Source organism: Leopardus geoffroyi, chromosome B1 (assembly GCF_018350155.1).
Source record: "Leopardus geoffroyi isolate Oge1 chromosome B1, O.geoffroyi_Oge1_pat1.0, whole genome shotgun sequence".
NCBI lineage: Eukaryota > Metazoa > Chordata > Mammalia > Carnivora > Felidae > Leopardus > Leopardus geoffroyi.
The window spans coordinates 202031244-202051745 of record NC_059327.1 but is presented as its reverse complement, the minus strand read 5'-3'; the positions used below and the strand labels follow the sequence as shown (position 1 = coordinate 202051745).

The window sequence follows — 20502 nt, the reverse complement described above, 5'->3', positions numbered from 1 at the left end:
CCGGGGAGTGAACCACTAGTTCAGACAGGGTGGGTGACGACTTGGGGAGGGACCAGGAGGTCCGGGTGCCATGCCACCGAGCTTGGCTAGACTGGACTCTAATGGGGCTCGGAGGCTGGGGCGTGGGTGCCAGGGGTCAGGTGGGGGTGGGGGGACACACGTGGTCTTCAGTGGAGGGGACGCCACTCAGGTGCTACACCAGTTCTGGGGAGCCAGTGGTGTGGCTGCTGGGCCAAGGGTTCTCCCTCTCCCCTGGGAGGGCAGGTCGTGGGAAATCATCTCCACGTGACAATGGTGCCCCTTGTCGGGATGCTGGCCTGTCCCTCCTCCCCGCTGCAGGCAGGGTTATCCTGAGAGACAACCACCCCCGTGGCGGGTCAGTCCCCGTGTCACCCTAAGCGAGGCCCAGGGTGTTTTCAGATTTGGGGGTGGAGCATGGTGGGAGCCTGTGACCTTGTGCATGTGGGCAGCCGGGAACCTCTCTGAGCTTTGTTCTGGGGAAGCCTGACCCCGATCCAGGAAAGAGCTGAGGGTTCGGAAGAGGTTAAGGGACTCAGCAGCGGCTTCTGTCCACATCTACCAAGCGCTCGCTCATGACGTCCCCGCACTGAGCCCCACATGGGCACTGACCCATTTCACAGATGAGGACACCGAGGGGCCGGGAGGAGAGGGAACGTCCCCGGGGTCATGCCACTGGCACATGGCGGGCTGGGAGTGGACATCAGTGCTTCTGTTCTCAGCCGGGACTCTCTGTGGCCCGACTCTGAATCTGCCCCCCGCCCCCACTCCCCGCCGTGTGTCCTCCCAGGGAGCTCCCCTGCGTGGCCCTCGCCAGCTCCCACGCCTGTTACACGTGAACCTGCGAGGTCCCCACTCCAAGGGAAACCGGGCAGGAGGAGACTCAAGGGCCCCAGCGCCCAGGGGAATGTGGTCGGAGCAGCGACAGGCACCGGGGCGGCGCCCCCTCCACTCTCCTCCCCTCCTTGCTGCTCGGGCCCCATGGCTGGTACAACATGGACAGCTTCTGTGCTGTCCCCAACCAGGCAAAGGGCAGGGCTGTGGCTTGTTCACCTCTGTGTCCCCAGCAGGGTCAGCACCGGCCTGACCCACAGGGGACTCAAGTACGTGTTGAATAAAGGTCCTCTTGGCTCTGATGTTCCAGAATACCCCATGGTTCTAGAATCTTCCATACTTCTACGGCCAGTGCTCCTCCCTCAGGAGCACAGAGGACCGTTCCCAGAGCATGCAAGGCCCCCGGGCGCCCTCTGGCATGAAGCCGGCTGGGCCGGGGCGGCCAGGCCCCTGCCCCACTAAACGGGGACGCCATCGGAAGCCCCCACCTGGCCTCAGCACTCAGCAACGCCAGAGGGTGCGCGCAGAGTGAGCAGGAAACACTCAGTGCTCAGAGGCCGGAACCAATCACCCTCTTAATAGACTTTCCCACTGGAGCAGAGCGCGTGGCTTCAATTTATCCCCAGCTGGAAAACAAGCACACTTAAAGTTACGCCACATCATAACATCTCGAGGTCGGCTGTGCAGGGCCAGCCGAGGAACCGAGCAGGGCACACACCTGGTGCAGGCACATCCCCCACTCCCCTGGCCCCGACTTACCTCCTCCGAGGTCCTGGGTTTCCATGTGGACCAGGTCGGGGTCGGTGTCCACCCCAGACACGGCCCTGGAAGAGAGCGGGCTGGGGTTGGCGCTGGGAATGGGGACCCCAAGCCCCTCTCACGGTGCCTGCGTCAGTCCCTGAACCCCAGGTAGCCATGTGGCCCCGGGGGCTGGGGCCACGCTTGTTCTGTGGTCCTCCCCCTGCTCCTGGGGAGGGAGCCAGAACCCAGGGTTCGCTAGGCATCCTTTTTCAAGTACTCTTTGTAGCAGACTCTCCTTTACCAAAGACGCTCACGTTCCTTGTATCTGTGTTGTTGTTTTGTTTTGTTTTGTTTTGATGATCAAAACCCCCGTAGGAGGCTGGGCAGGCCTTGGGAGCGGCAGGGGCCCGACGAGCTGACTCTAGCCGTTAGAGCACAGACGTCCGGGCCAATACGACTATTAAAAATCCAGCCTCCAGAACGACCCCTCTCGTGGACACTCACCTTTCCCAGTGAGCAAAGTGAGAGTCAGCACAGGGAGTCCCTTCCCGCGGCCACTCCTCCCAGCAGGCTGCCTTCCCTTTGGCCCCCTCTGGGCCACCGAGCTGTCCTCCGTGGAAGGAGCACTGGGTCTCCGGCAGCCCTTCCCCAGCGCTGGTAAGCACCACGCACCACCCCCCCAAGCTGGTCCCTTCCAGTTCCCAGCCTGCCTCCCAGCTCCAGGGTCCAGGGGTCCCCAGGTGCACAGGGAGAGTCCACAGAGGGTCTGAGGGCCATGCACCCCACAGAGGCTCCGTGGCACAAGCCAGCGGGGCGTCCCCTGCGGTCCACTGATGTTGCAAACCATGGGCTCCAGCATCCATCACTGTGCCCCTAAATACTATTTCAAGGTGAGGTTTGCTTTAGGCTTTTGTGCACAGACCACTTGTGAGCTCGGAGGACCAAGGTCTCCTGCCCAACATTTCTCTCTCTTTTCTGAGTAAAGTGACGCTGTTCCCTTTTCCAGGGGCACCGACAAGTCCTCGGGCCCTCAGCCGGGCAGCTGGGATTTTAGCCTTACAGCCCTGCACCACGCTCTCCCTCCCTCCCTCCTTCATTCATCCCCTCCCTCCCTCATTCACTCACTCACTGATTCATATCCTCCCTCCTTCATTCATTCACTCACACTTATTCATTCATTCATTCCCTCACTCTTTCACTCACTCAGTTACTCACTCCTCACTGTCTCCCTCCCTCATTCATTCCCTTACATACTCATTCACTCATTCATTCATTCATTCACTCACTCCATCACTAATTCGGTCACTCACTCATTCACTCCCTCACCAGCTCACCCCTGCACTGACTCACTCTCCTACTCAGTCTGTGAGTCCCACTCACTCACCTGCCTTCTCCACTGAGCGGCACCCTCCCGTGCCCCCTGGCTCTCCCATTGGAGCACCCATCCCCAAGCCCCAGGCCCTGGACCAGGCAAGGGCCCAGTGGGTTGAGGTCCCCGCCCAGAACCCCTTGGTCATGGCTGCATGCACGTCACCTCAGACACAGCCTGGCTCCCTGCAGGGAGGGCCAACCCTGTTTTTGAGGTCCCCAAAACTGGTATGTGGGAAGGTCTTTGGTCCGCTGCCTAGAAACAGCAGCCATGTGAGATGACCCAGGGGCAGACAGGTGAGTGGAGAATACCTCGGGGACACGGGGGGTTGGTCCGCACTCCTACGGACGTCACAGGAAGCCTAACGCAGACGGTTCCTGTAAACCCTCACAGGCGCCACACCAGGCCCGTGGCGGGAAGGGCTGTCCTATCCCTTCTGCCTCCCTCCACCACAGAGGCCCTGCCGCCTGTCGCACCCCCCGGGCAGGTGCCGAGCTGGCGGAAGAGGAAGGCTGAGACTTTGTGAGTCAGCTCGGGCCTGAGCAGAGAAGCAGACATGGGAAGTCCGCGAAGCACAGCGGCCAACGGCACGGCCACGGGCCGCAGGCGGAGGGCTCCTTGCCGGCAACGTGGTCTAGGACACGTGCCCTAGCCTCTCCGGGCCTCAGTTTCCCCCTCTGTCACGTGAGGAGAAGACAGCGTCTGTGTTCTCACTTGACACGATGGCGCATTCGGTCTGGTACCTGGTAGATGGTCAGCATCCACAACGTGGCAAGTCCACAATGTGGCTGCTACGACCTCGCTCCGCGGCCGCGGAGGCCGCGGGGAGGGCAACACACAGGTGCCCATGTTGGGCGCAGGACGCAGCGGGCCTCCCACCCCTGGGCTGTGCCTGCCGGGGGCCCCATGGCCAAGCTGATGAGCTCGCTCGCCGGGTAGCCTCCCAAAGCATGAAGGGGTCCCAGCCTCAGATGGAAGGCGGGCGTCGGCCGTTCCGCTGTCGGTTCGAGGACAAAGCGCGTCTTAGAAATGCTGGCAAAACAGCATTCTTCTCCGCTTACAAGAGGGGGGGCTTCTGCCTGTCACCACATTCCGGGAAAGGTTCCTGAGCTCCAGCGGCCAAGCGTCTGGCCCGATTATCTCTCACGCATAACGGCTCAGAGCAATTTGAGAAACTTGTGGGAGAAATGATTTGATTTGCCCGAGATAATACCCTGTTTGAGTTAGCGCTAATTTACCGCGGGCACGTTTCCCTCCCCGTCCCGAGAGATCTCCCTGTGCCTGGTCTGGCCTGGGACAGATGGCGGGCCAGCACCCGCCATCCTGCAGACTTCCCAGGCCCTCCTGTCGCAGATCCTGCCTCCTTGCCCCTCCCCACCCCCTGGGAGCCCCTGGGGCCAACAGTTCCCACCAGTGACGAGGCAGGTGCTTGATGTGGCCTCAGGCTTCCCAGGAAGGCACCACGGGATGCCGTGTGGCGGGAGCTGTGACCTCTCCCGCCAGCAGAAGGCACACATACCAGCCGGCAATATCCCAGAGTTAGAGACGCGGGCCTTTCGGCCACAAGTCAGGAAACTAGCTCCTTGCTGTGATTCGCATGAAGACAGGCAGACGCGGAGGAAGGGGGTGGAGGGCTGTTTCCACGGTGCTTCTCTGCTGGGGACACAGGACTGTGGCCCAGGAGGAGGCCTGTCCAATGGTTTGTCGTACACACGAGGTAAGAAAGGGAAAGGATAGGAGTGTGTGTGCACGTACAGGTGCAAGAAACAGCAATTTGGTCGGAAGAACACGCGTGCAACTGCACGTCTCCAGAAGCGGTTTAGGCAGGAGAATGGGTCACGGCCGCGGCTGGTGGGCAGGAAATGGGGCCCGGGGCCAGCGCTCTCACGGCCACTCTCTCGGCCGCCGCCCCGCCCCGCCAGCAGGGGCTTGTCCCCCGTGGGCCTCACTCGCTCCACAGACTGACATCAGTGCAACGAGACTAGAACATGAGACGAGAACGCTGCTCAGACTGATTGCTGAGCGGGGCCCCAAGAGACAACACCAGTGCGGGAGGGGAGCCCCAGCATCTGACATCAGGCAGGGCGGGAGAGCAGGGCCCAGGCAGGCCAGGGAGGCTGCACTGGAGGGGGGCAGTTAGTCAGGGGCTGAGTTAGGACCTGGGGCAGGAGTGTGGGGGGAGGGGTGGTGAGGAGGGAAAAGGGGGGGCAGTAGTGTGGGGGGAAGGGAGGTGGGGAGGGGGAGGGTAGAGCAGGGGGAGCCGGTGGGGAGGAGAGACGAGGGGGCAGAGAAGAAGGGAGGGGGTTGGTGGGGAGGGCAGAGGAGAGAGGGAGGTGGGGACGGGAGGGGAGATGGGGTGGTGGGGAGGGGAGAGGGAGGGGAGGTAGGGAGGGAAGAGTGGGGGAGGGGGGGGGAGACAGGGGTGGTGGGGAGGGGGAACCAGTGGGGAGGGGAGCGGGGAGGGGAGGTGGGGAGGGGGGGCCAGTGGGGAGGGGAGCCGGAGGGGAGGTGGGGAGGGGCGCACGGGTGACCTGAGGGCAGCAGGCCCAGACTCTCTGCCACGTCCCACAGGCCCCAGCAGGGCAGAAAGAGCACTCTGGAGGTCCCCCTGGAGGAGGAGGTCATGGCTGGGGTCAGAGGCAGGAGAAGGCGGGAGCCCCGAGCTGGGGGCTCTGGGGAGGCAAGGGGAGCACCGGTCGCAGGTGGGGGGCTCTCACCAGAACACGTGGTCTTTGGTCACTCGCTCCCGCAGCAATGTCCACTTCTTCCCCAGGTCAGATGACACGTAGAGCTTCAGGGCAGAGAAGAGAAACACAAGTCCGGTCATACTGTGAGGGATGAGCCTCTTCCGGGCCGGGGGCCCTCTGCCCTGGACCGCGGATGCCCCGTGGGGGTCGGGAGGCCCGTCCAGCCCGGGCAGGCCCTGTGCTCACGCGGGGGCCCAGACCGAGCTCCGGAGGCCGAGGGTCAGGCACAGGGGCTCCGTGAAGAGGCCGTCTCAGCCCCTGTGCAGCTGGCAGGAACCGAGAGACCCTGGCCAGGCAGACGTCCCAGGGGAGGCGCACCTGAGCGTCGCTGGCCGGGAGGGACCTGGCAACATGCCACAGGAGCGGGAGGCCGGGACCCAGGGCGGTTTGGGAAGAAGGGGGCAGGGTCTGCAAAGGGCACGCGGTGTGAAGGGGGTCCGTGCGGGCGGGAACAGCGGGGTCCCCTCTGCGCAGGCCGCCTGGGGTCTGCGGCCATGCCAGGGACACAGGGCCCGTGCTCACAAGGGCCCCGCGCTTGGGCTTAACGCTATGCGGTCACCAACTTGAACTTCCTAATACACGTATCTTCGCATCTGAGTTTTGTAAGAGAAGCGCGATGAAACAGTGAGCTCGTGGGGGAGCTCAGAGCCCCGGCTCCCGCGCGGCCCTGCCTCCTGCCTCCTCCTGGGACAGGACCTGGGAGGCCTGAGCCTGGGCTGGGGAGGGTCCGGGTCAGGGCCCCCCCCCATGTGTGCCGAGTCCTCAGGCAGAGCCCCGGGAGCCCGGGAGGGTCCACACTCACTCTGTGTCCCCCCGGGCACAGCGCAGGGTGATGGCAAATCGCTCATGAAAAGCACCGTGACAGCCCGCCTTCCCGCCCCCCTCCCCTCTGACAACCACCTGGGGGAAGAAAGGCACAGGAGAGGGAATGCTCAATGGGATGTGCACGTGGCGACAGGTGGCAGCCACTGGGGAGCACAGCCTAACACGGACAGCGTCGTGGGATCCCTATGTTGCACACGAGAAGCTGACGTAACATCGTGTGTCCACTATGGCTCAGTTCCCTAAACCCACCGTGCCAGCGTGAGAAAGATGCAGAAGGGAGGAGGGTTTGTCCTGAGTTTTAAACATTTCTCATGTTGTACCGGCCCCTGCAGGGTACAGAGCCCACCAGGCCCCGGCTGGTAAGACGAGGCGCCGGGCAGCGCGGCGGGTGGTGGGGGTGGAGGGGCAGGTCCTGTCTGTCCCTTCCCCCTTTCTCCCGCCAGCTCTGCCCCACGCCAGCTGCACTCCTGGCTCTGGGGTGAGAATAAACGCTAACACGGAGCTGGGATGCAGCTACAGCGAAGGTCCCAGTGGGTCTTTCATTTCTGATTTTTCCAAGTTTTCTTTGCCAGCCTCCCCCGTGGGTGGGTCGGGTTCATGGGAACGCTAAAGCACCCGTGCCATTCCTGAGAGGGGGGCGGGACGGGAGGGTTTTGTATTTCCTTATTTGTTTCTAATGTTTATTTTTGAGAGAGAGACAGAGAGAGAGACAGAGCACGAGCAGGGCAGGGGCAGGGAGAGGGAGACACAGAATCCGAAGCAGGTTCCAGGCTCCGAGCTATCGGCACAGAGCCCGACCCACGAGCCGTGAGATCATGACCTGAGCAGAAGTTGGGCGCAGACCTGACTGAGCCCCCCAGGCGCCCCGGGCCGGGGGGCTTTCAAGGGATCTCTGCACCCGTGAAGCAGGACAGACACGGAAATCCTACGTGGCACACACATGAGCAAAGCGTTGTGTCTCAAAGGCAGGCCTGGGAGGGGACACTGTGCTTGTCACTCCCTGGCTGATGGGGCACGCTGTGCTTCAGGGGCGGAGACCTGGTTCCCCCGAACCCTGCCTCTCAGTTGTGCCACCATGTCACCTCCGTGCCTCAGTTTCCCCATCTGTAAAATGACACCCACAGCTGCAACATTTTGCAGGGGGGAGTCTGTGACTTGGGAGGTCGTGGGGTCCAGTAACCCTGGTTCCCAATAGACTCCACACTACACAGTTGTGTGACGCCCCAAAGCTTCCTAAACCTCGGTTCCCCACTTTCTAAAATGGGGATCCAGAGCCCTGCCTTACAGGGACGTGTGGGATCACGCTGGGCCCTGTCGCAAAGCAGTGGCACTAATTATGTGCTCCACGTGTCCCGTCAGCGTCACGTGGCGATGATCTCAGGCTGCCGTCGAGGGCCCACTGCACGCGTGTGTGCTGGGCGTGTCCTGTCTCGGACCATCCCAGGGCATCCTTGTGAATCAGATGCTTTTGTGAACCTGTTTTGTAGCTTGAGAATGGCAGCCGAGGCCACGTGAGTGATTTGCCCGGGGTTGGTCGCGGGCAGAAGCCGGGTTTGAATTCTCTGTGATTTGAGCGCCCCTTCCTTCACTCCTCTGTACTCAAGACGTGTCCAGAATAAGTCAGTTAAGCAGAGCAATGTCACGGCCAGCCCTCAAAACGAAGGAAGGCTCAAGCCAGCCCCTGGACCTCCGGTACAGCGGCCCCAGTGTCTCCATCTGCAAAATGGGTCTAAAACGCCATGCTAACGGCGGCTGGAGCTGGAGCCCACATCTGCTGGCTTTCAGGGCTGGCCCAACACGTTCTGTGCCACGTGCTCCCCGTCTGACCCAGCCTGTCCCCGTCAGGGCCCTAAGTTACGAAGCGTAAGTGAGGCCACTGGTGTTACAACTGGTGTTCACGAAAGAAGGGTTTGTGGAACCTTCAAAGGGGAACTGGGGGTTTATCAAGCATCAGCCCGGTGCCGTCCTGACCTGCGGCACAGTCGCAAGTCCATCCGGCCGTGCCCAGTGTCAATCACCCACCAGCTGCAGAGGCCGGGACCCCGGCCCCGTCCTCACCGACCCGTTGCCACGTGTGTGCTAGTCTCCTCCCCCCCGACTCATGGCTGCTGCACTCCTGAACCCTCTCCACCCCGTGGCCCCGCTGAGCCACCTCCGTGGCTTCCTGCGGGCGTCCTCCCTGCAGCCCTCAGCCCTCCCATCCTGCCCCTGCTCCATGACACAGCCACTGGGGTCTTTCCGGGACACACACCTGACCACATCACCCTCCTGCATCAGACCTCCCAGGGGATGCCACGCCCTGGGATAAAGTGCTCCTTGTACGGGCACTCAGGGCCCCTGGGCTGCCTGGCCTCCCTCTAGCTGTTGTCCCCTCCCATACATGCCCCTATACACCCCACAGCCCTGTCACACCCAGCTCCGAGCTCACGCATGACTGTGGTGCTGATGTGTCCCATGGGGTCCTCTGAGCATCCGTGTTTGCTGTTCCCTCTGGCTGGAATGCCCCTCCTTCCCCCAGTCAGTGTTCAAGACTCAGTCTAAAGTCACCTCTCGGTCAGGGTTTTGGCCAAGGTCACCTGTTCGGAGGCCCTGGGACTGCAGAAGCAGGCTCAGAACCCAGTCCATTAGGTGGAGGAGACTGCATCAGGGCTCAGGGCTCAGGGCCCAGGACCCAGAGAGAACTGGCCTTTACTGGACACCCCACTCTGGGGGTGGGGTGCCCCTGAGCGTGCCCCCTTGTGCTGTCACCCACCTGGCACCGGGGACCCTGGCACTTCCAATCATCTCCATCCAGAACCCTCCCACGCCCCCCAGTCCCCTTCCACCTCCGCCTGGGGCCTCCTTGCCCCTGGCTTCTAGCCCTACGTCTGAGGCCACAGATTCAAGCCCCCTGTTCTGGATCCTTCCACCACCCCCGCAGCTACAGAAAAAAGACCCAGGGGATCCCGCCTCAGTGCAAACGCTCTCTCCTCGCAAATACTCTCCCCGAACCTCAGCGTCCTGGGAGAAGATGCCCCACCTGAGGACGGCCGTCCCTGCCTGAGTCTCAAGGGCAGCCTCCTGTGACTCACAGCTTGTGAGCCCCGTGATTAGAGCGACCGTTGTCCCCTTTCTTAACACACGTGGGAGTTTTCTCTGTGAAGCGCCCTCCTCTGCCGTCACCGGCTTGAAGAAAACATCCAAGGCCACGAGATTTTGCTCTTTGAGGAGGACGCGCCTGCGAGCGTCCTGGGACGGGAGGGCCCCCAGAACAACCACAGACGGGGGTCTACACAGCAAAGCTTCATTCCCTCTCAGCCCTGGAGGACGGGAGTCCAAGACCCAGGTGGGAAGCTCCTTGGTTCCCTCTGAGGCCTCCCTCTTCTCCCTGTGTCCTCACGCGGTCGTCCCCCTGTGCCCGTCTGTGTCCTGCTGCCCTGTCCTTGTCAGGACACCTGCCATATTGTATCAGGTCCCACCCAGACGGCCTATTTTCACTTAAATATCCCTTTAAAAGTCCTGTCTCCAAACAAGGTCCCATCTGGGGGACGGGGGTGAGGACTTCCGCATACAGATTTGGAGGAGGACACAACCCAGCCCGTCAGGGAAGCCACTTTCGACCCCCTTGACCTCTGGGGTCCTCCCTGCCGCATCTGCGGGAGCTTCTCCGGATCCCCAGCCTCGCACTTGCTAACAGGACTCCCGGCCTCTGAAACGCGGCCGCGTTACTTCCTGCTTTTCTGCTAGAGCTTGTGCAGCTCGCTGGCACATACCCTGCCTCGCCCACCTCTCCCCCTGCGCCGCGCCCGGGACTCATCCCCGCAGGGGCTGCCAGACTTTTCTGGAACGTTTCCAGAAAATACCTCTGGCTTTTCAGGCTGTGTGGCCTCTGTTGTAGCTCCTCATCACTGCCTTTGGGACAGGAAAGCAGCCAGAGAGGACATGTAGACGAACAGGTTGCCTGTGTTCCCAAAAGACTTTATTTGCAAAAACAGGTGCCAGGCCATCGTCTGCCGATGCCTGCTCTAGGGTGCGTGCTATGAAACTGTCACCTTAATATTTTAGAAAAAGGGCTTTTTTGGAGAGCGTTCGTCCCCCGGAACGTAAGATTCCTTTGCTGATGACAGAGGTGAAGCCCAAAGAGGCAGTGCGGCTTCCAGTAGAAGCTTCCGTCTCGTGGGCCTGAGTGTGATACCCCAGTGGCTGAGGGGTCCCCCGGGAGGGATGACAGGCCACCTCTGGTCCCTTCCCTGGCCCATCTGAGCGACCAGGCCGGGGCCCCCACCTCCTGTCTCAATTTCCCCAGCGGCAAACCGGGAGACAACTGCTCCTACCCTCAGACGGTGGGCGGCCGTCAACGTCCGGGAGCCTGGTCAGCAAACCTCTGCATTAGCGGATGGCATTATCACCGCTATCCCCGCGGACGCACCGGCGTTTATGACGCCTGCCCCAGGACGTGACGGAGCCCGTTCAATTTGCTCTCGTGGGAAGGGGTTGAGGACGCGCCATCAATGGCCGCAGAAACAGAACACTCCCGCTTGATAAAAGACAGACGCCAGTAAATCAACAAGAAAAAAACGCACCAGGGACATCCCGCTTGTTACAATAAATCCTGCACGGTGGTGTCCCCGTGGAACGGCTGATTTGCTTCAGGTCACTCAGCCAAGAAGGGAGCCGAGGTGGCTTACCAGAACGCATCCACTGCCCTGACATGAACGTGATGTGCAAGGGAGTCAGAGCAGGGGAGAGGTGAAAGCAGGCGAGCCAGACGAGGTCAGGGGAAGGCCACTACAGAAATGCGTGCCCATCGGTCTCACACGGTCGTTAGAGGGCTGCCCTCTGATCACCGCCCGGCTCTCAGCGGTGGGTTGAGCACGGTGGAAGGTGCCCAGCCTCCCTCCCTCCCTCGCCGCGGGGCGCCTCGCGGCACACAGGGTGCAGAGTGGGAATCCAACATCGCTCGGCATCCCTTGCAGCTAGAGTTCTGGGGCACAGGTGCACCCGTGGGACATTTGGAGGGTGAACGTGGCACGGGGGCGCTGTCTTGCCACCTAGGGCCATGCCTGCTGGCCGGCGAGGTCGCATCTGTCCTCAGCTGCCGGGGGGGGGGGGGAGGGCGGCTGTGATGGAGCCCGCAGCCGGTCCTGCCTTCCACTGTCCGTCACTGGCTCTGCGAAGGTCACCAGGCAGCGGTGCCACAGCAGTGACAATTTCAGATGCATGGGTCTCCACATCAGCTGTGTGTCCTTGACCTTGGTAAGTCCACTGGGGCTCCTGGTCCCCCCACCCCGGCTTCCTGACATGTGAGGCAGAGGCTCCCCAGGGGGATAGCTCTGTGGCTCCCAGGAAGACCCCTGGGGGTCCAGCCTGGACCCCCGTGCCCCCCACCAACAGTTTAGAAAGCACCCAGTTCCCCATGCCAAATCCTTCTTCTGCTTAAAATATGCTGCCCTGAACCCTGTCGGACACAAGGGATCAGAGCACACAGGAACACACATCGACGTGTCAGATTCTCACCACTTACGAAATCAGAGAATCTGTTACTCAGAGAAGCCCGATTTCCACCCAATTCTGAAACCTGAGGTCAGGGAGGACGTGGGATGTTGGAGCCTGCAGCCCTGCAGGACGGCTCATCTGCTGACCCTCCCGTTGCTGGGGGCCCCCCCTGCCCGCCCCTCCCCTGCTGCCTTGACTGCCCTCCGCTTCAGCGCGGATAAATGCAAACCCGGTTCTCTGTGGCCGGAGGATTGCGGGTGTTCATTGCAGTCATCTCTGCGGTTTTGAAGTTGCATTAAACGTAAATGTACCTTGCGATCCATTCCCTATACCTCTCTTCAGAACCCCTCCACTAGGAAGGCTTCCCTGATTGATGGTCTAAGGTGACTTTTCTTCCCCAGTAAGGTTCTAGAAGGCAGTCCCAGGCTCAGATTCATTTCTCACGGTGCTGGGAAACAGGAGGTTCTTGATGGGGAGCAGAATGAAACATAACGAACAGTGGGTCTGTCACGTGTTAGAGGTGAGTGTCCCGGGCTGTGCCTGTAAGCAGGTTCCAGAGACAAGCACAGGGAACCAGGAAAGTCAGTTTGGGAAGGGGCTGCCTGGCCCTCACATCCTTTGACCCCAGGCCCCCAGTGCAGGTGGTTGAGCCTTGAGAGAAAAACCACTGCATCGGGCTCTCACCTACAAGGCTGTCTAGGCTCCAGATGAGGTGGCCCTAGACCGCCCCAAGTCACAATGTCCTGGCGAAGTGGGGGGTGAAGGCAGCGGGGCAGGGCAGTCAGAGGGTGGAGGACAGTGAGTGCTGGAAGAAGCGGCAGGCGCCTGGGAGGAAAGGTAAAGGGAGGACACTGGAAGGAGCGTCTGGCTGTGTATCTGTCTGCAAGTCCTCGAGAGCGGAATACCAGCGCCCAGCCCTGCGGACGCTGCCTTTGGCCCGTGACCTGCTTTAGCCAATGGTGTGTGGGGAGGTGATATATTCCAAGTGAAAGCAGACACGTTAACGCTACCGTGGAGGTTTCCCCCCCTGCCCCGGGGCCTCTGCCTTCCACCATGAGAACAGCATGTCCCCAGGTGACCTCAGGTCCCCGAATTAGAGATGTCCAGAGACCTGAACCCTACCAACAGCCAGGAGCATGTCTAGCCAATCCCAGCAGAGCCTGGCAGAACCCTAGCCAGCTCCCAGTCCCGGGAACAGGTAAAGAATGCTTGTCGCTGGGAGCCAATGAGGTTTGGGGCTGCGTGTTACTCAGCACAGCACCAGTCGATGCCTGATACACCAGGTCTGTCGGAATCAAGAGCCAGTGTTGTTCTACCACACCATCCTGCCTCTTAGAAGTCAGAGAGCTTTGAAAACCATAAAAACCTTGAAAAAAAAAAAGCCCAAGGCACTGTTGTCATTGTTATTAATTTCCTCAGATTCCTCACTCCTTTTATAACCACAGCTAAGCCATTTTTTGTCTCCTTTTTCTTTCCTTAGAGTCGCAGAAAAGAACCAAGGAAAATAACCAAGATTTCAGCTCCATTAATTTTTCAGGGCACCATAAATTAAAGAGCAATTGCATGCAGTCAATTTCTGCAGGAAAGTAAGTTTCCGTGATTGTGCTTTAGTCTAATTACATGGAGGGCTAAGTAATGCTATTAATACCCAGAAGCACACTCTGGCCTGAAGGAGGGTGCCGGGAGCAAGACGCAGCCCATGAGGCCAGGGAATTCGGGGATGCCAGCACGTGAGGACCAGACCTCGGCCAGGAGGCCATGGGCCTGTAGAGAGCCATGGCTCAGACCAGCCAGAAGTCTCCATTTGGAGGCCCTTGACCTGGGTGATCCCTAATGGAAAAAAATCCATCATTCACTCACTGATTGATCCAACCAACGGGCACCCGTCCATCTATCCACCCACCTCCACCATCAATCACCCCCAACCCCACCCATCACCCACCCACCCATCTACCCATCCATCCACCTCCATCAATGTCCCCCAGTCCCACCCATCACCCACCCAGCCCTCCATCCATCCACCTCCATCAATGTCCCCCAACTCCATCCATCACCCACCCACCCACCCACCCATCCCCCCCATCAATGTCCCTCAACCCCACCCATCACCCATCCATCCATCCATCCATCTACCTCCACCATCAATGTCCCCCAGCCCCACCCATCACTCACCCACCCACCCATCCATCCATCCATCCACCTCCATCAATGTCCCATACCCCACCCATCACCCATCCATCCATCCATCCATCCATCCATCTACCTCCACCATCAATGTCCCCCAACCCCACCCACCACTCACCCACCCACCCATCCATCCATCCATCCACCTCCATCAATGTCCCATACCCCACCCATCACCCATCCATCCATCCATCCATCCATCTACCTCCACCATCAATGTCCCCCAACCCCACCCAGCACCCACCCAGCCCTCCATCCATCCACCTCCATCAATGTCCCCCAGCCCCATCCATCACCCATCCATCCATCCATCCATCCATCCATCTACCTCCACCATCAATGTCCCCCAACCCCACTCATCACCCACCCACCCACCCACCCATCCACCTCCATCAATGTACCTCAGCCCCACCCGTCACCCATCTACCCATCCATCCATCCATCCATCCACCTCCACCATCAGTGTCCCCCAACCCCACCCAGCACCCACCCACCCACCCATCCATCTGCATTTCAACATCCATCCATCCAATCAATGTTGTCAGCCAGGAACTTGAGACAAAATGGTGTAAAAACTAGGCACAGTCTCTGCCCTCGAGGAGCTTTACCCAGACAGCAATCAAATACTATCACAGATACACAGGCACACTGCAATCAGCCCTGAGGAAGAGGTGTACTGGCGCCTGGACGCGTGTGGAGCAAGGGGGCCCAAGCAGGCCTGGGGGTTGCAGAGGAAGGTTCTGGAACGGACAGCTCCACTCCCACTTGCCTCCAGACTATGTTCTGCCCTTCTCCACTCTTCTCTGCCCTGGGGGCTGTGGCCTGTGTGGTGTCCACTGTCCAGCCTCACCCTGGCTGAGTTCCCTGTCCCGGGCCTGGCCTCCTCCTGGGCACCTGCCAGAGACTCTGGGGGCCTCACTTCCACAATGACAGGCTGAAAAATCCCCACACCTGTGAACGTGACCCTATAGAGCAAAGAAGGACTTGGCAGATGTGATTCAGTGAAGATCTTTAGATGGGAAGATTCTCCTGCATTACTTGGGGAGGGGCGGAGGGGGGGCAGAGGGAGATTTCTCACATTTCTCAGATTTCTCTTTCTCTCTCTCTCTCTGTCTCTCCGAAAACACAGCAGACAGAGAGAGGAAGATGCTGCCTTTGAAGATGAGTGGTTCCTTCACAAGGCACCGAATGCCAGAAGCTGGGAAAGGCCAGGTTCCCCCCAGAGCCTCCAGAGGGAACAAGGCCCGGCCGACACCTTGACTATGGCCCAGTGAAACTGACTTTGGACTTCTGGTCTCCAGGACTGTGGGAGACCACACTCCTGCTGTTGTGAGCCATCAAGTCTGTGGTCATTAGCTACAGCCCTGCCAGAAGCCAGTACTGGCCTTTGCTACTCTAGGGCTCCTTTCCTTCCTCCACCGCTCTCGCCCTCTCCGGTGGCACCTCGTCCCCAGCCCTCAAGGACCTGGGGTGGGGGCCGATCCCTCCTGGCACCTGCCCTGAGTCTCTCCTACCCCCCTGGGCCTGGAAAGAGCCCTCCGCCACATTCCCCTTGATTGCCCCCGGAAGATGCCCTCGGGTCCCTGTGGGGCCCTGGTGACACAGCCCCCGGAGGAGAAGGCACGGAGACGGGATCTGAAGGATGCCCCACTTTCCTAGTGAAAGGGGACGAGCATCCCAGGCTGGCAGAAAGACCTGGAAAGGCCCAGCATGGGAGGGTGTGTGGAATGTTCTAGAAACGGAAGAAGCCTTATGGCTGGTACACACAGAGGGGAGGCAGAGAGGAACAACCCTAATAATTACCTACTGCCTTTCCACCCTGTCTCACACACTTCACCTGTGCCAAGTGCACGTTTTGCCTCCGCCCGCTTGGTTCCCATGCAAGGCGGCCGAGCGCGGGGGCATCCAGACCACCCAGACCTCGGCGGGGACGGCTGCACTTGGCCACGACACCACCCACGCTCCAGCCCCGCCTGCTCACCGTGCCCTCCTTGCTGTAGGCCAAAACCTTGTCCTCCTCCTTGGGGTGAAAAATCAGAGTTTCCACGGAGAAGGGGACGAGCTGCTTCTGGAAGGTGGCCCCCTCGTCCGTGCTAAGGAACAGGCTCTGGTCCCTGTCGCTGAGTGAGGAGCTCACCAGGACGACCTGAAACACAAAGCCGGGAAGACGTGAGGCCTCCCCCCTGCACACCGCGGAGGGCAGGGCGGGAAGCGGCCGGTGGCCAGCCCCCGCCCGTTCGTGCTGACCCGTCACTCATCCGCTCGTTCGTTCGTTCACCCGCTCAGCAGGTGCTCCCCAGCCCGGGGTGCCGGGCAGGCGTCGTGGGGACGGTGAGGCCCCGACAGCGAGCCGGGGGTTTCCTCGGTAAACGGTCTGTTCTGTGGGGGCAGCAAGAGACGAGCCAACACGTCACCCATCGCGCGGGAAGTACCATTCCCAGGCTGACCGGTGCCCCAAGGAGACAAAGCAGGTGCGGGGAGAGGCTGGCACAGGGCTGCCTACAGAAGCGCAGAGCGGGGCCGGGTCGGGGGTGGCCCAGGACAGCGTGCGCCGGGGAGCGGACCTCGGAGGTGAGGTGGCCAAGGGGAGACGGGCCTGGAGGGGTGGCCTCCTGGCAAATTCTGTGAGGTCCTAATTAGAGGGGGCCGCAGCGGGTCGAATGGCATCCCCCGGGAGGATGTACCAGCCTAACCCTCACTGAGGACAGGCTCTTCACAGACATGATCGAGTTAAGCACCTCAGGCCTGGAAACGACAGACAAGTGACCCACGGAGCGGACCCCGCCATCAGGCGCGTCCCCTCTGCAGGTGGCCGCTGTGGGTGGGGGTCCCACAGGGCCGTTCTCAGCTCCGCCTGGAGGGTCAGGAAAGCCACAGCCCCAAGGGGCACATCCTGTTTTGGAAGCCGGCCTGTGGCCCTTTCTGGACTTGCCCACTTTTCTGCTCAGGTAAGCGCACAGGTATAAACCCTCCTGTGGGGTGTCCCATGTCTTACGGGAAGGTCAGGAAAGGCCAGCCCCGGGTGAGAACAGGTCGGACCTGCCGCCTACACTCAGGGGTCCACAGGAACCCTCAGAGACAGAGGAAAGGGGCACAGGGAGAGGCTTCCCTCCCCGCCACCCCTCCCCCAGGCCAGAGGGCATCGGCATGCTGGGGGCTGGGAAGGTGATGCGGGCACCTGGCCCTGGGAGCGGGTGGCCCCCCAGGCTACGTGGTCAGCCCCCCGCAGTGTGGATGAGCCCACCCTCTTCTGGTAGGTCCAGTCCCCACGGAGAAGCTGAGGGTTTTCCTACCCTCAGGCCTCACGGAAACTTCTGGGCTCCTCAGAGCCCCAAGGAGACTGCGAGCTCCGTGGCGGGGCCCCTCCTGGACCAGCCTCCCTCGCTGCCTCCTGCTTGTACCCTGGCCATGGCCAGGGCGGTCCACCCACCCGCAGTCACCCCACCTGCCCCCTCTGTTTCCCCCTCACCCCTGGGCCCGGCAGAGTCCCCTGCTTCAAGGCTGCAGGGGACCCGGTATTGGCCCATCAAAAGCTCACCACCCTTCCTGGAGGTAAGCTCTTCCCCCGTGTTCAGGCCTGTGGAGTCCACTGGTGCCCGCCCCCCACCCCCACCCCTGCAGGGCCTGTGAACCCCACACCCTTGTGAACGAATGAATGAGACACCACGTGCTGGTGGAGGAGGGGGCTGGGGGCACACTCAACCGCAGACAGCCCAGTTCCAATCCCATGCCTCTGTGACCTCAAGCAAGCTGACTTACCCTCCTCTGCCTCATTCTCCTTGTCTGTCAAACGGGGCAGATAATCGGCCCCTGGCACCGGGCCAGACTGCAATGCAAGTCTAACACAGCTGTGACCAGACCGTCCTCATGAGAGCTCCACGGGGCCGTTCTCACGTCTGCTTGGCTGATGGGGAAACTGAGGCACAGAGCGGGGTGCCGTGCTGGCAGGGGGTGGGACTAGCCTGGCCCAGATGAGCCCGGCTTTCCCGGGGGGAGGCTGTGGGGTGCTGAGCCCCCTTCGTGTGGCCTTCCCACACCCAGCATCCCCCTAGAAGATGATGAAACACACGGGCATAAATGTCTCTACAAATGAGAATCCAGTGTGCTCTTTCCAGGGGAACCCGAGGAGCTCTGCTAATATGTTAACAGGTCTCCTGGGCCACAGTGCCCTCCCCCCGCCCCACCCCAGCAAACGGAGGGTCTGAAGGAGGAGGGCAGGGCACTCCCGGAGCCTGGTCCCTCAGAGGCTGTGCTCCTGGAAGGTGGGGAGGACGGGGTCGGAGGGGTCCCTCCTGGCGTGGTTTCTGCGCAGGAGAAGCGGAGGGGCAGGGAGCGGCTGGGGAGCCAGCGTCATGTAAACTGGTTCCGGGAAACGTTTCATGACAAGGGGGCTTAGACCCCCCGTGGAAAGAAGCAGGGTACAGACTCAGGAGCTACTACAATTCCTGTGGATTTCACACGGGCAAGACGGTAAGGAGGCGTGTTACGATTCTGTCCACGGTACGTGTAGTTGTGTTGGTGCGCAGAAATTAGAACGGAGGTGTTATTATCCAGCCGTAAGGAAACGGGACGACATGCACGGATCTTGGGGGCGCCGTCTAAGGGAGGTGAGTCAGAGAAAGACAAATACTGCGTGACCTCACTTACAGGTGGAGTCTTAAACACAAAAACAAGGGCCGTCCGGGTGGCTCAGTCCGTTAAGCGTCCGGCCTCGGCTCAGGTCATGATCTCACAGTCTGTGAGTTCCAGCCCCGCGTTGGGCTCTGTGCTGACGGCTCAGAGCCTGGAGCCTGCTTCCGATTCTGTGTCTCCCTCTCTCTCTCTGTCCCTACCCTGCTCGTGCTCTGTCTGTCTCTCTCTCAAAGATAAATAAATATTAAAAACATTTTTAAAAAAATGAACTGAAAGAAATACAGGAGACCCTGACAGTGGTTGGTTTTAAGCGGTGGAGTTAAAAGGGCTTTTTTTTTTTTTAATTTTAAATAAAATTTTTAGTGTAGGATCGTTTTACATTTACAGAAAAGTTGCAAAGATAGTACAGAAGGTCCCGTCACGCCCCCGCCCGGTTTCCTCTGTTGGGATATCTCACATCAGTATCAGACGTTTGTCACAGCTAAGGAATCAGCATCAGCATACATGTACCCTCTGAATGCCACACTGTGTCCCACCAGTGTCCCCACGAATGGCTTTCCCCAGTCTAGGACGCCATCCGGGACCCCACGCGACATTCAGTCCTCACGTCTCCCTGAGTTCCTCTGGGCCCTGACTTTCTCAGACTTTCTCCTGGTTTTTCATGACCTTGACAGTTTCGAGGAGTTCGGGTACTTTGCCGATTGCCTCTTAGATTTCAGCTTGTGTGCGCTTTCCTCGTGGTGTCACTGGGGTTACAGGTGTCTGGGAGGAAGGGCACAGAGGTGAGGACCATCCCTACCGCAGCGGGTCCAGAGTGCACGCCCTCGAGGGGGCCCATGGCCACGGTGCTGGCCTCGCTGGCCGTGTGGTCACTGGAGACTGGAACTCATTTTCTCGCCGTGTCCACGCTGTCCCTTTGGAGGATGTCCCCAGGCACAGCCCACATCTGCAGGGGGAGGGCCGCTCCCTCTTTGAAGGCAGAGACTCGAGTTATGTGCATTCTGGTGAATTCTTCTGCTGGGAGACTGGTCTCTTCTCCCCCATTTGCTTATTCAAGCCTCTATTTACATCACTATGAGCTCATGAATATTTATGTCAGACTCTGAGTTGTAATTCAATGCTGTTCTGTTATTTTCTTGCCCAAAGGCTCCAGCTCTGGCTATTGGGAGCTCTTCTTGGCTCCCGGGCCTTTCTTGCCAGAAAACAGTCTGCTTCTACTTCCAAAGGTTCTGAGCTGCCCCTGGCCTCCCGGGATGCTTAGGAGGAGAGAAACGAATCACCCAGATCTCTCACCCTCTTCGTGGAGACTGGAGACGGCTCGGCTCATTTCAACATCCGCCCAAAGCGCGGGCCACACTCTGTGCCCCACCCCAGGGCAGCGGCCCACACGCCTGGCTCCCACGGGGCCAGGGAAGCCCAACTTCCACTCACTGAAGTGCTTTCTCGTGATGATCATTTCTAAATGTTCTTACAAGGCAACTATTTGCTTGTTTACCTCCCCCAGTAGGTCGCGATCCTTGAGCTTAGGGAGAGCGACTTAACTCCTATCTTGTACTGTTAACGTGTAGCACAGGCTTGACAAGATGCATGCCTGATGGATGCGGAATGCGTGCGTGAATGCATAAGTCCATCTCAATTTGTGGCTCCCAAGGAACTGTTTGCTTTTCTCCTTCAGGA

The 20502-nt window shown here is 60.2% G+C and overlaps 1 protein-coding gene across 1 annotated transcript in view; it reads right to left on the bottom strand.

Moving 5' to 3' along the window:
- Positions 1–20502, bottom strand: part of SORCS2 (sortilin related VPS10 domain containing receptor 2) — a 463121-nt gene that overhangs the window by 70939 nt on the left and 371680 nt on the right. The window contains 3 exon segments of the mRNA XM_045474649.1: positions 1612–1676; positions 5680–5753; positions 16175–16339. Coding sequence (XP_045330605.1) covers positions 1612–1676; positions 5680–5753; positions 16175–16339 — 304 coding nt within the window.